A 16,254-nucleotide genomic window follows, 5' to 3' on the forward strand; every position below is an offset into this window, starting at 1 on the left:
ATTTCCAAAGTTTAGTTTGTGAGCCCTGGTTTCAGAGCGAGGGAGGGGATTCTGCTGCTTTATTCCTCTCTGGGGAGGCCTCATCTGGAGTCCAGTTCTGGAATCCTGAAACTAAGAAGGAGATGGAGCTGTTGGAATGGGTCCAGAGGAGGCTACAGGGATGATTCGAGTGCTGGAGAACCTCCCATACGAGGACAGGCTGAGAGAGTTGGGGTTGTTCAGCCTGGAGAGGAGAAGGCTCCGAGGAGACCTTAGAGCACCTTCCAGTGCCTGAAGGGGCTCCAAGAAAGCTGGAGAGGGGCTGTTCATAAAGGCTGTGGGGATGGGACGAGGGGGAATGGGGATTAACTGGAGAGGGGCAGATTTAGGCTGGACCTAAGGAAGAATTTCCACACCATGAGGGTGGGGAGGACCCTGGCCCAGGTTGCCCAGAGCAGTGGTGGCTGCCCCATCCCTGGAGGGGTTCAAGACCCGGTTGGATGGGGCTTGGAGCCCCTGATCCAGTGGGAGGTGTCCCTGCCCATTGGCAGGGGGATTGGAACTGGATGATCTCTAATGTCTCTTCCAATCCAAACTATTTTATGATTCTATGAAGGGCAGGGAAAAACGCTGTTTTGTCTGTTTGCTTGCAGTCTGCCATCCAGGCAGCCGCCAATGCCAGCGTAGAGATAAAAAACGTTCTGGAGTTCTACAAGCAGTGGAAAGAGATGGGCTGATGTTCAGAAAGGCATCGGGTTGGTGTACCTTTCTCTCCCCCTCTCGGAACGTGCAGCGTCTGAACGAAGGAAACAAAAATCCGGGCGACACTTAGACACGAAGAAGCAGCAGCAGCAGCAGCAGCAACAATAACAAAAATATCTACCAAAACCAAACCAAATCAATCCAATTCGGGCACGCACACAGCCACCCTCCGCCTGCATCCCGACCAGACAGCTGTACATCTCCGACGGCGCCAACTGCTCTGAGAAGAGAGAGGCACCTCGGCACGGCTGAGGCAGAGCTCTGCCCTTCTCCCAGTCGGCAGAGATGGGCGAGAGATGGGCAGTCCTTCATCCCCCCCCTCTTCTTCCTCCCCGAAGCTTGCTTGGTCATTGGAAACGGGCAGGCGGCTCCTAAAGCATGGACTTCAATGAAACCAAACCAGCGCAGCTGAAATGGAGCCTTCCTGGCTTGGGGAAGAAGATCTAAGGAGTCTTTGGCTCTTGTTGGCAATCTGGTTACAGGAAAGCAGATATTCTTCTTTTTTCCCCCTCCCCGCCTCCTCCTTTGAATTAATTATTTTTCAAGGGTTTTTTTCCTTTTAATTCTTAGTTTTTATATATATAAAAAATATTAAAAACAAAGAAAAAGTGGAGTTCCCTTGGGGTTCTGGATACTCTTCCAATGTCTGAGAGAAAAGGAAACAATATGCTATTTAAAAGGGGGGGAAAGCTCTTAATATAATTTTTTTTTTCTTTGAACAAGCATATTTATTTCCTTTCCCTGTTCCCCACGGAGCGGGCTCAGTGCAAAGGGATGTTGGCCGGCCAGGAGGGAGCAGCCTGCAGTGCTGCAACGGGCATTGGCGCACGTCCTTGCTCCCCTCGCAAGCTGCAAACTCCGTGAGCAGCGAGAGGTGGGCCGGGCTGCTTGAGAGAGGTGGAAAGGACTCCGTTCTGTCTTCCCCCGTCCCTCCCGCTTCTTTGCTTCCAGCGTTAATCCTTGGAGAAAAGGAGTGGAAACCAGCAGAGCTGCTGGAAAAGAGAGAAAAGCCGCATGAGATTTAAACACCGATGAGGCTCAACCACTTGGCTGGAGCGCTGTGACCCTGGGATGGAGCAAGTGGCACCCAAGGACTCAATGCCACTGCTTTTTTTTTTTTTTCCCTTTTATTTTCCTTTTTGTCTTCTTTTGCCTCTCCAAGTCTTGCAGAGTGAGGTGTGGAGGAGGAAGGAGGATCTCAAAGCCATTCTCTTCTGCTGGTTGTCCCGACACCACTGCTGCTACACCGTGCTAGAGAGGATGACAGAACTTGATCCCTGCTCCTCGCATCCCTCCAAGGCAGGAAAGGCAGCGCAGTGACCGTCGCTGCTCAGGACTGAGCTCATGAACTGTGCAGTGCTTTCAGCATCCCAAAAAGAAGGGATGATGCTACCTGGATGGATGCTGGAAGAGCTGATTCCCTGTGGGACCTTTCAGAGCTCCATCCCGACAGCATCTCAAGCAACCTGTGTCTGACATCCTGTCACATGCTGATGCTTGGAAATGAAGAAACGGGTTGCTCCCAGGACAGCGAAGCAGCGGGAGACAAGCTCGACGGCCTCTCTGTATTCCTCTGTCGGTGTCCTCAAGAAGCAGATGTCTCCATCGCCATGAACTAACAGCAGCTATGCAAGTACAAACCACTTGTCTTCTCCCTTCACGTGTTTTTCCACATGGACTGGCCAGAAGCTGCGAATCAAGGGGTGAAATGCGGAAGGACAAGTAACGTACTCCTGTCTGTGCAGACTTCCTAGCATGCTGCGTTGCACTGGAGTGGCAGGACGTTCCTTGCTTTCAGGTAAAAACTAAAAGAACCAGCACAAGTCCCAGAGGATTCATTTCTATTCCAGTTTCAGTTCCTTCGCAGCATGCAGCCACGTAGCGCAGCGCAGAGAAATGCCGAGCTTTGAGTTACAGCGAGAGCTGGCCCTGCGAGCTCCAGACCCCGGGCTCTGAAAGGTGGGCGGAGGGGGCAGAATGGTGGGATTGCCCTTCAGGTTTTTCCTTTTCTAGCTTCTCCTGAAACTCGCGGTGCTTTTCCAGGCCAAGCCAAGGAAACAACGTAAGCAGAACAGCAGATCCAAGCCTCCGGCTCACCTTGGGTGTTCATGGGGATCTAAGCTTGCTAGACACTTTCCTCCAGCGTATTTTATTTGAAGCCATTAATTTGTGTAGCTCATTATTTTTGTTTGATGGGGGTGGGAAAAGCAAAGGGAATCGTGCTATGGTTCTTGTCCTTCAGCTATGAGCCAGAGCAGTGATGGGGAGAGCAGAGTCCCCTTCCCCTCCTGCTTCTCCGCTGACTTGGAGCACAAAAATTCCACTCTGTGTTGAGTGGAAGCCTGGCTCAGGGGATGGAGAGCTGGTGGACTGGGCTTTTTTTTTCACCCCTGCTGCTTAAGAAAACCGTCCACCTCCTTGCTGTGAAGCACGCCAGCGGGGTCTGTGGTCTTCATCTCTGCTTGAGCTTGCAGTCCTTGAGAGGCCTAATTGGCATTCCCTTCGCAGTGCAAAGCGTGCCCTTGGGGTTGGAAGGGCGAGAGCGTTGCTTGGCTGGAATCCAGACAGCGAGGAGCTGGGGGCATTTCTTGCCTTTGCTCTGGGCCAGGTATTCCCTTGGCTACAGCTGGAGCTTGACGTGAGAAAAGAGCCGCGCAAACAAAGCAGCGAGGCAAAGGAAATGCCTGGCGTGCCGGTCCCCAGTGTCTGGGTTCCTGCAGCTCCCCGGGCGGTGCGGGATGGGACCTGGGGGCCGAGGGCAGGAGATCGGGGCTGAACTTGCTGGGAGCAGGGACTTAGAGTCTGGTGCAGAAAACAGCCTCCTGGAGCCCATCTGTGTCCCGTGTTGAGCTGCTGGTTGTGTGGACCGGGCAAAAAAAGCGGTTTAAGAGCAAAAGTGAGCAAATTGGTGGCACTGCTGAGCTGCGGGGAGCCCCACGTGGGGCCACGTGCGGAATTGGAGCAGCTTGGAAAAGGCAGCAAGACTGTTGCCTTCCTTTCCTTATCCCCAGCTGACAGTAAATGCCTTGGGCTTCTCCTTCCCTGGAGTTTTGCACACAAAGGCCCCAGCCCTTTGACAGGGAACCTTAAGTGGCATTTTCCAGTGCGTGGTCCCTCCAGGCTGATTGAGGAAGGACAGGAACCCTTTGAAGAAGGCACCTAATGGTCCCGCTCCTGCCCTGCTTCCTCTCCACGCAGCTGGGGATGAGGACCTAGTGAATATTTTTTGGATGCACGTCCCCAGGCAGAGAGACGTGAAGCTGAAAAAGCGGGAGACTGAAAAAGTGGGAGGCTTTAAAGCTGCGGAAGGTGGCAATCTGTCCTCCAGGAGTGGTGCCTCCTAACAGAGGCTGAGCTTCATGTCTGTAAGGTTAAGGTAAAGAAAGAGACTTCTTAACCCCAATCCCTCGCTCCCGATGAGCTGGATTCTCCTCCCTGGGTATTGATGGATACAGACCTGCTTGTCCAAGGGCCGGTTTGCCTCACCCGGGAACTGACACACGGCTTCCCAACCGCGAAGCCAAAGGCAACGAGCCGGGTTTCCCTGCCCTGCTGTGCTGGTTGCTGACACTCAGCATTTCTCCAGGGCTGAAGGAAACCGGACGATCTGTGGGGAGGCTCCGTGGCTCCTGGCTGCTATGTGGGGCAGGGGTTTCTCCAGAGCTCACCACAGCGGGTTTGTACCAGCTCGAGAGCGAGCCACAAACCACCCTGTAGCGATGGAGCCTTGTGGCCGCCGGCTCTTGCCCACTGCTCATCCCTTCGGTGCTACCTCTGTACCAACTCCAAGCTTGCCGAGCCCAGCCGCAAGCTGGTCCCGTAGCCCTCGCTGCGCTGGGAAGGAGAGCTAAAAGGAAAAACCTTATGGGCCGAATGCATTTTTGTGTGTTTCTCGGGTTTGGTTTTCTTTTTGTTACCACCACAGATGGTTACGGGGCGACTGCGCTCGGGGAGAGTCCAGGGACTGTCCCCGTGCTGTGGCAGAGGGACGTGGTCGCTCCGGTCCTCGTTGGACTTTGCAGGCTGTGCCAAGCGGCTCTTCCTTCTGCTCCCACCCTTGCTCGGCTCGATGCTATCTGCAATGCCTGGGATTTTTGCTTGCGTCTTAGACTTTCTTTTTCCTTCTTGACTGGTCGGGCTGGGGCAGAAAACAGTGGGGAAAAGGGGGACTGTGAGAATGGGGAAAGGCAGGAGGGTTGGCACAGGATCCCCGCGTCGCTGGCCCTGCCGCTGGCTGCTGGCAGCAGACGACTGTGGCTGTGTTAGAGGCGAGGGACAATCTTTGCTCCCTCGGTCCTTTGGTAGCACAAGGAAAGCCCAGCCTGTGGATTGGCGCTTGGAAAGCTCTTGCTGGGGCCGAGGGGGGCAGCTGGGGGCCCTGGCTGGGACGCGGGGGGGGCCCGGGGCTTTCCTGGCGCGGGGCTTGGCTGTGATCTGAACACAGCAACCGGCTTAATAAAACACAGGATGTTTGTACCTCGCGTTCTGTGGTGATTCCAGCTCTGCCTCTTTACTCCTGCGCGGCCCCAAAGGGTGCGTTTTGATTTGGGAACCCACCTGCAAGGATGCACTTTGCTTTCCAAAAGAGGAGCTTTGCCATTCCCACCCCCTTTGGATGTGGTTTGACGTGGTTGGAGGGAGCCATAACCTCAGTTTGCTTTTGGTTTGATGGGATGAAATGTAGGTGGGTCCCTTCCTTATAACAGGAATAGCATTCCCTTTGTTTCTTTCTCTGCAGTGGGTCAGGATGGGTCCATCCTCTTGCAAAGGCTCCACAGGAGCATCCCCAGCAATCATAGAATGATGGAATCATTGAGGTTGGAGAAGACCTCTGAGGTCACCAGTCCAACCGTCAGCCCAACCCCGCTGTGCCAACCGAACCGTGTGCCACGGCCACGTGGTTTTGGAACCCCTCCAGGGATGGAGACTCTGCCCCTGCCCTGGGCAGCCTCTGCCACGGCTTCACCACACTCTCAGTAAAAGGCTTTTTCCCGATATCCAATCTAAACCTCCCCTGGTACAACTTGAGGCCGTTTCCTCTCATCCCATCACTTGGGAGCAGAGCCCGACCCGGAGAAGCTGCAGGGCCGTGTTTATAGGGGGGAACCCCACAAAAAGTCTTCCATTCGCTGTTTTCATCCACACCAAAGCTCCTTTATTCCTTCTGCTAGTGGGAAGCACCGAGCCAGGCACCGGTACGATCGTTTACTCCCCCTCTCCAGCCCTTTGGACACTGCCAGCGGTGGGAAGGGACGGAGAGGGCGGTTGTGAAAAGGCAAATCTGGCTTCCAGTCCCCTGCGGGACAATAACTGTGGGCGCCTTCTTCTCACAGAGCGAGACGTGTCCTGTGTCCCAATGCTGCCGCTCCGGAGGCACAAAGGGATCTGTCAGTGCCGCTCGGGCCCCTCCGAAGGGGCTGGAAATGCCTCTTCCAGCTTGGAAGGGGCTGCGCCAAAAGTCCTCCCAGCGCTGGGGGCTGTGGATGAGCTCGGTGCCGGGGTGGGCAAGGGGTGTCCCATCCCTGGGGGTCTGGGAATGAACCGAAGGGGGTTTTTGCTCCTGGAAAACTGGAGGAAGCTAAGCCTTGATTGAGAATTGGAACTCCTGGTCCTGCTCATTGGGAGCTGAGTCCTTGGAAAGCCCCAAGAGCCTCCCTTTCTCCAACCACCCATCTCCGCGTGCCTCCTCTTCCCATTTCTCTTGCCCAACGATGGGATTTCCCTGTCCCGAGTAGGTTGTGCTTCGTGCAGGTGATTTTGGAGCAGCTTTGCAGCACCAGGACCGCATCCCGAACCCTCCCACCGTTCTCCTGCCAACGCCGGCTGGAGCAAGGCAGCTTCCGTCGGCTCTGCCCGTGCCGTGGAGCTGAGCCGCCAACATGAGCCCTCTGCGGGTAAAGGAATCCCCAGGGATGGGGGCTTTGGAAGCATCAATCCTGCTCATCGAACCCCGCTCCTCCTGAGGGGTCTCTGTACCCAACGGCAGCGGAGGAGCCTCTGCTGGGATTTGTCCTTCGCCGTCCGGCGCTTGAGCTGCCCTCAGCCCCCCCCGTGCCAGCAGGATCCGCTCAGGTCAGTGGGAATGCGTTCCCAAATTTCCTTCTGCTTTATCCACCTCTTTCCATCTCCTGGATGTCAATGATCATCTGGAGCCGTTCTGCTATGAGGAGAGGCTGAGAGAGTTGGGGTCGTTCAGCCCAGAGGAGGCTCCGGGGAGACCTCAGAGCAGCTTCCAGGGCTGAAAGGGGCTCCAGGAAAGCTGGGAAGGGGCTTCTGAGAGAGTCCTGGAGTGAAAGGATGAAGGGGAATGGCTTTAAATTGAAAGGAGGAAGATTTAAATTGGACATTAGGAGGAATTTCTTCCCCATGAGGGAGAGGAGGCCCTGGCCCAGGTTGCCCAGAGCAGTGGTGGTGCCCCATCCCTGGAGGGGTTCCAGGCCAGGTTGGATGGGGTTTGGAGCCCCTGAGCCAGTGGGAGGTGTCCCTGCCCATGGCAGGGGTGGGACTGGATGGGCTTGGAGGTCCCTTCCAACCCAAACTATTCCAGGATTCAACCCGCAGCGCTCTGGGACCTCGCGGTGTAGCCTGGTGGGTGTTTGTTGGCGTTTCTGGCTCTCTGGGATGCTCCCAATCCATCGTGCCTCAGTTTCCCCACTCCCTACAAAGTCACAGCGGCTCTCTGGGGCTGCCCCACCCCTGACCAGCCCCATAGATCTTCTGGGATGATGGGATAGTGTCAGAATTCCGGTACTCCAGGAGCCCAAGAGCTCATTTGTGCTTAAAGTCGGATCCTTGAAGCCGCCACCGTGATATCCTCCACAGCGATGGTGGTGCACATTCTCCTCCGGCAGCACATGGGGGGCAGAATCCGGGAGGGTTTTGGGGGGGATTTCCGTTGGAGCAGGCAGCGAGGCCGGGACAGACGCCGTGTCCGCCACCAAACCTTCCTTGAAGTGCCACCAGAGAGGTCCTGTCCTCCCTCTTCTCCCGGGAGGGACCCTGTGGCCACCTCCCACGGCTTCTGAGGACACGGGTGGCCCACGGTGACCGGGAGGGGACCACAGCGTCACCCACCGTCCCACCGGGTTCTCTCTGCTCTACACAGCACAGTGGGAGGCGTCTCGGGTCCCTTTTTGGGTCATTTTATTGTTTTATTTCCTTTTTCTCCTCCCTTCTGTCCCACTGGGTGAGTTTTGGGCTGGAGAGGTGGGTGGATGGGGACACCGAGGACGCCCCTCGCGCTGCTGGGCTGCTTTCCCTGTGCCGTGCCTCAGTTTCCCCACTGCAGAAGCTCCTTGGAATGAGCCTCCGCCCAGGGCCTGTCCCAGGTTCCGCGTCCCCGAGCTCAGCAGGCTCTGTCCCACCTCCACAGGACATGGTCCAGTGCCACAGCCCCTCCAGCCCCGAGCGCTCGGACCCACCATGCTGACCATAAAGCTGCCGCAGATCTTCCTGGTCCATCAGGTGCCGCGGGTACGTGGGGTTGGAGGGGCGGAGGGGTTTCTCCCTCTCGATTCTCTCTTCCAAGGTGGAAGATCACCAGGGCTTCCCTTCCCAACTTTGCTCCAGCTGGTGGGGCTCTCCCAGCTCATCCTGCCTCAGTTTCCCCACCCATCACGAGGCCAGAGCGGCTCCCTGGGGCGGCTGCTCCACACCCTGATCATCCCTGCTGCCCTCACAGATCTTCTGGGAGGATGGGATCATGTCTGGATATCGGCATCCCGGGAGCTCAGCCCTTGACTGTGTCCTCAGCTCCTTCCAGATGACCAACGAGACAGTCAACATCTGGACACACTTCCTGCCGGCCTGGTGGGAACAGGGATGAGGACGTGAATAAGGATGGACGTGGGGATATGGGCTAGAGGCGGGAATGGGGATGGAAAAGGGGATGGGGACAGAGACAGGGGTGGGAATGATGGGTGGAGATGGGAATGGAGACAGAGACAGGTGTGGAGATGGGGACAAAGAAAGGATGGAGATGGAGATGGAGATGGAGATGGAGATGGAGATGATGGAGATGGAAACAGAGACAGGTGTGGAGATGGGAACAAAGAAAAGATGGACATGGAGATGGAGATGGAGATGGAGATGGAGATGGAGATGGAGATGGAGATGGAGATGGGGATGGAGATGGGGATGGGGATGGAGACAGAGACAGGTGTGGAGATGGGGACAGGGATGGGGGTGAGGGGGAGATGGGGACAAGGCTGAAGATAGGAATGGGGACAGAGACAGGTGGAGATGGGGACCGGGCTGGGGACAAGCATGAGGATGAGGAGGGATGGGTCTGGGGCCAGAGGCAGGGCTGGAGCTCACCCCGATGGGTGCTGTGCCCACAGGTATTTCGTGTGGCGCTTCCTGGTGCTCTCCTCCTCCCTGGATTTCTGCCGGGAGCCCTACCTCTGGCCGCTGCTCATCTACCTGCTGCTCGTCTGCCTCTACCCCTTCGCCTCCAGCTGCGCCCACACCTTCAGCTCCATGTCGGCGCGCGCCCGCCACATCTGCTACTTCTGCGACTACGGCGCCCTCAGCCTCTACAGCCTGGGTGAGCCCCTGCCACCGCCCCACGGCGTGGAGACCGCGGCTGGGAGTCACGGAATCGTTAGGTTGGAAAAGGTCTTAGAGATCAACTCCAACCATACCCTTCTACTACGAAATCATGTCCCCAAGAACCTCCTCTACCCGTCTTCTAAACCCCTCCAGGGATGGGGACTCCACCACCTCCTGGCGGCCGTTCCAGTTCTTGAGAACCCTTTCTGTGAAGAACTTTCACCTAACGGCCAATCTAATCTTCCCCTGACGCAGCTCGAGGCCGTCCCCTCTCACCCCATCATCCATCACTTGGGAGAAGAGACCAACACCCACCTCTCTGCCACCTCCTTTGAGTTGTGGAGAGCGACGCGGTGTCCCCTCAGCCTCCTTTCCTCCAGGCTGAACAGCCCCAGGTCTCTCGATGCCTCCTACAACCCCTGTTCTCCAGCCCTTTCCTCAGCTTCATTCCCTTCTCCAGCCCTTCAATGTCCTTCTTGGAATTAAGGGCCCCAAACTGAACCCAAGATTCCATGTGTGGCCTCATCAGCTTCGAGTCCAGGTTGAAGATCCCATCCCTGCTCCCGCTGGCCACCCTATGGCTGATCCAAGCCAGGATGGTGGTGGCCTTCTTGGCCCCCTGGGCCACCGCTGGCTCGTGTTCAACCACTGCCAACCAACACGCCGAGGTCCTTCTCCATGGGGCAGCGTTCCAGGCGCTCTTCCCCAAGCCTGGAGCTGCACGGGGTGACGGGAATGGGGACAGGGACCACGGCCCCCAAGTTGCCGCCTTTCCCCTGCAGGCTGTGCCTTCGCCTACGGCGCCTACGCCGCGCCGGACCACTGGGTCAGCGCAGGGCTGCACCGCTACTTCGTCCCCGCGGCGGCGTTTAACTCCTTCGTCTGTACCGGCCTTTCCTGCTACTCCCGGTAAAGGCATCGGCCTTGGGGTGGGGTGGGATGGGATGGGTGGGATGGGATTGGATGGGGTGGGATGGGATGGGGTGGGATGGGATTGGATGGGATGGGGTGGGATGGGATAGGATGGGATGGGGTGGGATGGGATGGGGTGGGATAGGATGGGATGGGATGGGATGGGATGGGATAGGATGGGATGGGGTGGGATGGGGTGGGATGGGATGGGATAGGATGGGATGGGGTGGGATGGGGTGGGATGGGGTGGGATGGGATGGGATAGGATGGGATGGGGTGGGATGGGGTGGGATGGGATGGGATAGGATGGGATGGGGTGGGATGGGATGGGATGGGATGGGGTGGGATGGGATGGGATAGGATGGGTGGGATGGGATGGGATGGGGTGGGATGGGATGGAGTGAGATGGAGTGGGATGGGTTGGGATGGAATGGAATGAAATAGAATGGAATGGGATGGAATGGGATGTGGTGGGATGGGATGGAGTGAGATGGGATGGGCTCGAATGGAGTGGAGTGGGATGGGATGTAATGTAATGTAATGTACTCGAATGGAATGTACTGGAATGTACTGGAATGGAATGGGGTGGGATGGAATGGAATGGGAGAGCATCCTCTGCCGCAGCAGCAGCTCTGCCCCAAGGCTCGGGCTCTGCAGGGTCCTTGCTGGGGGGCTGACAGGGATCTGTGCCCCTTTCCCACCCTCTTCCCCGTTCACAGCTTCCCGGAGCTGGAACATCCTCGGTGGAGCAAGGCGCTGCGGACGGCGGCTTTCGTCTACCCCTTCCTCTACGACAACATCCCGCTCTTCTCCCGGGTGAGTCCAGGGTGAGGAGCAGCTCCCAGAGTGCTTCCAGGGGTGCCCCTACCCCGTTGCTCACCCACCTCCTCTCCAGCTCCTCTTCTGCTTCCGGAACAACTGTGCCTGGACCGAGGCGGTGGTCGGGTACTGCTATCACCTCCTCTTCGCGCTCCTCACCGGCTTCCTCTTCGCGTCCCACCTTCCTGAGCGCCTGGCGCCCGGACGCTTCGACTACATCGGTGAGCAGCAGCCCCCAGTGCCTCCCAGTGCCTCCCAGTGCCTCCCAGTGCCTCCCAGTCACCGAGTCATGGAATGGGTTGGGTTGGAAGGGATCTCAAAGCCATCCAGTCCCAACTCAATGCCACGGGCAGGGACACCTCCCACCGGCTCAGGGGCTCCAAACCCCATCCAACCTGGCCTGGAACCCCTCCAGGGAGATGCTCCACATGAGTTGGCCATGGGCTCAGCAGCCAAGAAACCAACCATGTCCTGGGCTGCACCCAAGGCCGTGGGACCGGGGAGGGGGTTCTGCCCCTCTGCTCCGCTCTGCTCTGCTCTCATGAGCCCTCTGAGAGCTTCTCGTCCCCCAAATCCCAAACGCAACCTCCAGTATGGAGTCATGGAATGGTTTGGGTTGGAAGGGACCTCCAAGCTCATCCAGTCCCACCCCCTCCCATGGGCAGGGACACCTCCCGCTGCATCCGGAGGCTCCAAGCTCCATCCAACCTGGCCTGGAACCCCTCCAGTCCCCATGTCCCTGCAGCCGGGCGAGGGGTCCCGGCACCCATGGGTGACGTTGACCTCTCACCTCATGCAGGACACAGCCACCAGCTTTTCCACATCTGCGCCGTGCTGGGCACCCACTTCCAGCTGGAAGCCATCCTCTGCGATGCATCCTCGCGCCGGGCCTGGCTGCGGGCTCGCCTGCCCCTTCCCGGCCTCCCCGGCACCTTCGGCACTGCCGCGTTGGTGCTTTTGGGCAACGTTGCCATCATCGGCGCCTTCACCGCAGCCTTGTCCCGGGCACCCGGCGGCTCCAGCGCCCCCACTAATGTCCCCCCAAGGGCTGGAGGGAGCCGGGATGCCGCAGGGTGAGGGGCTGCAGGGACCTAGGACCCCCCCAGATCTCCCCTGCCCCCCAAGTGTGGGGTGGGGTGGGAGAGGGGCTCAGGTGCCTGAGTCCTGCTGGGGTTGTCCTGGGGGGTCATAAGAGGCGTCTCCGTGGTCCCTCTGTGTGTGCCCCCATCCCGTGCCTCAGTTTCCCCACTGTTAAGATAGAGCTAATCCTACTCATCTCTGCAGGGAGGGTATCGTAGCGCTTACGCTGCACTTAACCCACGTAGCGGCCGCCGCGGAGGCACTCAGCCTCTGCCCCGGGCTGGGGGACCCCCAGAGCCACCGCAGCGGCATGCGACGCCGCGAGCCCGCCGCGCGCAGCCAGGATCGGCACAACCCGCTGGGGATGAGATGCAGCGCTGGTGGCCCTGGGGTGATGTGTATGGCTCAGGCACAGCGTGTGGGACCTGCTGCTGTGGGCGCAGCTCCGACGCGGTGTGCACGGTCCCGCTGCGCATCTCCAATGCAGCACGCACAGCTCTGACGTGACAGGGGTGGCCCTGCTGCAGCAGACACAGCGTGCATGACCCTGCGGAGCTCCAACACAGCGTGCATGGCCCTGCTGCAGCATGCAGAGCTCTAACACAACGTGTATGGCTCTGCTGCAGCGTGCAGAGCTCTAACACAGTGTGCATGGCCCTGCTGCAGCGTGCACAGCTCCAATGCAGCATGCATGGTCGTGCTGCACCTCGGCCACTGCCTGGTGTCCATTGCTGAGTGCCTGAGCGCAGCTGAGGACGGGGCGGATGGGGGCAAAGTGAAGGGATTGGGTTTGAGGTGAGGGTGCAGAGTGCTGGCAAAGGTGGTGCTCGGCGGGAGCAGGATCAGTGCCCGTCGGGAGCAGGATCAGTGCCCGGTGGGGAGCAGGATTGGTGCCATGCGCTGGCTGAGCCCCCTGAGTGAGGGGTGCAGTGAGGTGGGACCCTGGAAGCTGCTCAGGAGATGCCTTTGGGGCAGGGAAGAGGCTGTCGCTCCCCGGGGACGCAGCAGCGATGCTGCAGGTGCTTTGGGGTGGGAGACGAGAGCCCAGCAGCCCCGTCCCAAGCGGTGCGTGGCTGTGGCCGTGTGCAGGAGGGGATGGGATCGCAGCCCGTGGCGGGCAAAGCACCACGCATGGCTCTGGGGTCCCAATCCCACCTCCTCTTCCCCCTCTTAACCTTCAGCTTAAGGAACTGGGTGTTCGCTATGGGAATCCCGCGGCTGGGAAGGGTGCTGAGCTCTGGGGGTCCCGCAGCCGCCCCGCAGCTCCGCTAACGCCCTGCTTGGGACAAGCAGCTTTTCATTAAACTGGAATAACGGCGGTGCCAGCGCTGCTTTCATCCTTACCAGGGATGAGCTCCGGCTGGTGACCGTCCCAGCCTGCTCCGGAGCCTTTAGGTGATGGGAGAGGCAGGGGAGGAGTGGGGGGCCCTCATGCTGGGGAGGAGGATGTGGGGGTGCAGCCACGGCCGTCTCACCCCGTCCTCTGCACCCTTCGAGATGGCTACACCGCTTGTGCCTTTATTTCTTCCCAGGGTTAACAGCCAGCAGGGTGAACCGCGGTTGGGGAGGGGGGTGCGTGCTCTGAGCTCAGCTCCAGAGCGGATCCAGGGGTTCAAGGGGGGGGTTTAGACGGGGCCATAGAAGCGCCGATACGCCTCCTGGAAGCCGATGTGGTCGGCGAGTTCGTCACAGTCGGGGCTGAGCTCGCACACCTCACGCTTGGCCTCCAGCGGGTCCCGTACGGCACCGGAGACGCTGCTGGGACAGAGGAGGGATGCAGAGGATGCTGGAGGGAACCCGGTCCCACGGGGGGACCCTTGGGGAGGTCCCAGCTCTTCCCCAAACCAGGATTTCCTTGGGGAACCTCTGTCACCCAAAGCTGACGGCCCCAGCACGGTGGGATGGAGGTACCTGTCATAGATGTAATTCCTCTTGTGTCTCCGTGCCACCTCCGCGCTGGCGCGTTTGGAGACGAAGGCTGCGGGGACAGAGGAGGGGGTCAAGAACAGCCACATCCCCTCATCCCGGGGGGCAGCGGGGAAAAAATCCGGCTGCAGATACTCACCTTCAGAGCTCGGCGAGTCATTGGCGCTGACGGACGTGTCCACAGCTGGGAGGGATGGTGGGAGCGCTCAGGGCTCGGGAAAGCCACGAGCGGCCTCACCCTCACCCCAAGCCTCATTTTGGGGCTCCCATCCCACACCCCAGCTTTGAGCCCTCATCCACAGCCCTCGAAGGGAATCATAGAATCTTAGGTTGGGTTGGAAGGGACCTCAAAGCCCATCCAGTCCCACCTCCTGCCATGGGCAGGGACACCTCCCACTGGATCAGGGGCTCCAAATCCCATCTGACCTGGCCTGGAACCCCTCCAGGGATGGGGCAGCCACCGCTCCCATGGACAACCTGTTCCAGCGCCTCATGGTGAAGAATTTCTTCCTGATGTCCAATCTAAATCTTCCCCCTTCCAATTTAAAGCCTTTCCTCCTCATCCCATCACCCCATGCCCTTGCCAGGGTGTCCTGCTCCCTATCCCCCTGCTCCAACCCTTCATCCCAGATCTCTCTCCCTCCAGCAGAGCCCCGGTCCCCCCAGTCCCCATCACCCCAGGATGCTCCGTACCCCTGCGGCAGAGCCCCAGGGCGAGCAGGGTCAGGATGCTGAGCAGGATGAGGGTCCTCATGGTGCCTCCCTGCGTGGCGCTGAGTTGGGCGCAGCCACCGATCGCCGAGTGGTTTTTATAGGACTGGGTGACCACTGGCGAGGAGGGGCTGGTGGCCCCGGCAGGGCTATTTCCAGTGCATCCGCCGGAGCTGGGAGCCGCCAGCACAGGCAGTAATTGTGGTTTGGGGTGAACTCGGTTCCCCCGTCACCGGTTAGAGCCCACAGGGAGGGAAACACGGCCCCAGTCCAGGCGAGAGCGGCCGGAGGCACCCAGCCAGGCTGCTCCCAGCGCCCAGACTGGGATGGGAGATCATAGAATCCTAGAATCATAGGATAGTTTGGGTTGGAAGGGACCTTAAAGCCCATCCAGTCCCATCCCAGAGACATCCCACTGGCTCAGGGGCTCCAAGGCCCATCCAACCTGGCCTTGAACCCCTCCAGGGATGGGGCAGCCACAGCTTTCCTGGGAAACCTGGGCCAGTGTCTCACTACTCTTATGGTGAAGAAATTCCTCCTCATGTCCAGTCTAACTCTGCCCCTCTCCAGTTTATCCCCATTCCCCCTCGTCCCATCCCCACAGCCTTTATCAACAGCCCCTCTGCAGCTTTCTTGGAGCCCCTTCAGGCACTGGAAGGTCACTCTAAGGTCTCCTCGGAGCCTTCTCTTCTCCAGGCTGAACAACCCCAACTCTCCCAGTCTGTCACAGGCACGGGTGGGGCAATTCCTGCGCTCCCTGGGCACCCACTGGGCTGTCCCAGTTCCCACTGCTGGATTTGGCCAACCTGGAGAAAAGGAGGATGAGGGGAGACCTCATCCCTGTCTCCAACTGCCTGAAAGGAGGTTGGAGCGAGGTGGGTGGTGGTCTCTTCTCCCAAGTGACAGATCAAGAAGGAATGGCCTCAAGGTGCACCAGGGGAGGTTCAGATTGGACATCAGGAAAAATTTCTTCCCTGAAAGGGTTCTCAGGCACTGGAACGGCTGCACAGGGAGGTGGTGGAGTCCCCATCCCTGGAGGGGTTTCAAACATGCATAGATGAGGTGCTCAGGGATGTTTCAATAGTGGACAGGGATGGTTGGGATCGATGATCTCAAAGATCTCTTCCAACCAAAAGATTCTATGATTCATAGATTCTATTCCTGCAGGGCTGCTGCTGCTTTGCAACTCTCCTGCCCAAACCTGGGGGGGTTTCCTTTCCATGAAGGGCCAACGGGGACTCGTTGGCCACGTTTCGCCCTGGGGATCAGCACATTCTCCCTCGGCATTGTCGCTGCAGCCCCTCGCCGCGGTGGAGGAGGCACCTGCCCAGGTTGCCCAGAGCAGTGGTGGCTGCCCCATCCCTGGAGGGGTTCCAGGCCAGGTTGGATGGGGGTTGGAGCCCCCAGTCCGGTGGGAGATGATCCAGAGGTGGGACTGGATGGGCTTTGAGGTCCCTTCCAATCCAACCCATTCTATGATTCCAGGAGTGGGGCAGCAGTCCTCGCCCTCCATCT

The 16,254-nt window shown here is 58.8% G+C and overlaps 3 protein-coding genes across 3 annotated transcripts in view; 2 read left to right on the plus strand and 1 right to left on the minus strand.

Annotated features, from left to right (window-relative positions):
* Positions 1–4,587, plus strand: part of SMG5 (SMG5 nonsense mediated mRNA decay factor) — a 33,609-nt gene extending 29,022 nt beyond the window's left edge. Inside the window, exon 22 of the mRNA XM_009561270.2 lies at positions 633–4,587. Within this exon, the coding sequence (XP_009559565.2) occupies positions 633–716 (84 nt within the window). The 3' untranslated portion in view covers positions 717–4,587. The remainder of the gene's footprint in view (positions 1–632) is intronic.
* A 1,527-nt stretch (positions 4,588–6,114) lies between these two features.
* On the plus strand, positions 6,115–13,415 carry PAQR6 (progestin and adipoQ receptor family member 6). The gene is made up of 8 exons (XM_054050645.1): positions 6,115–6,813; positions 8,114–8,214; positions 8,423–8,550; positions 9,081–9,286; positions 10,074–10,200; positions 10,923–11,019; positions 11,099–11,243; positions 11,822–13,415. Exons 2-8 carry the CDS (start codon positions 8,164–8,166, stop codon positions 12,097–12,099), a joined length of 1,032 nt encoding a protein of 343 aa, XP_053906620.1. The 5' UTR covers positions 6,115–6,813; positions 8,114–8,163; the 3' UTR covers positions 12,100–13,415.
* A 209-nt stretch (positions 13,416–13,624) lies between these two features.
* Positions 13,625–14,782, minus strand: BGLAP (bone gamma-carboxyglutamate protein). Its single transcript, XM_054050638.1, has 3 exons — positions 14,722–14,782; positions 14,014–14,212; positions 13,625–13,860 (listed from the first exon to the last, which is right to left on the minus strand). Exons 1-3 carry the CDS (start codon positions 14,780–14,782, stop codon positions 13,728–13,730), a joined length of 393 nt encoding a protein of 130 aa, XP_053906613.1. The 3' UTR covers positions 13,625–13,727.
* Between the last annotated feature and the right edge of the window lie 1,472 nt (positions 14,783–16,254).

The sequence above is a fragment of the Cuculus canorus genome, chromosome 28 (genome assembly GCF_017976375.1).
Source record: "Cuculus canorus isolate bCucCan1 chromosome 28, bCucCan1.pri, whole genome shotgun sequence".
In the NCBI taxonomy this organism is placed as follows: Eukaryota; Metazoa; Chordata; class Aves; order Cuculiformes; family Cuculidae; genus Cuculus; species Cuculus canorus.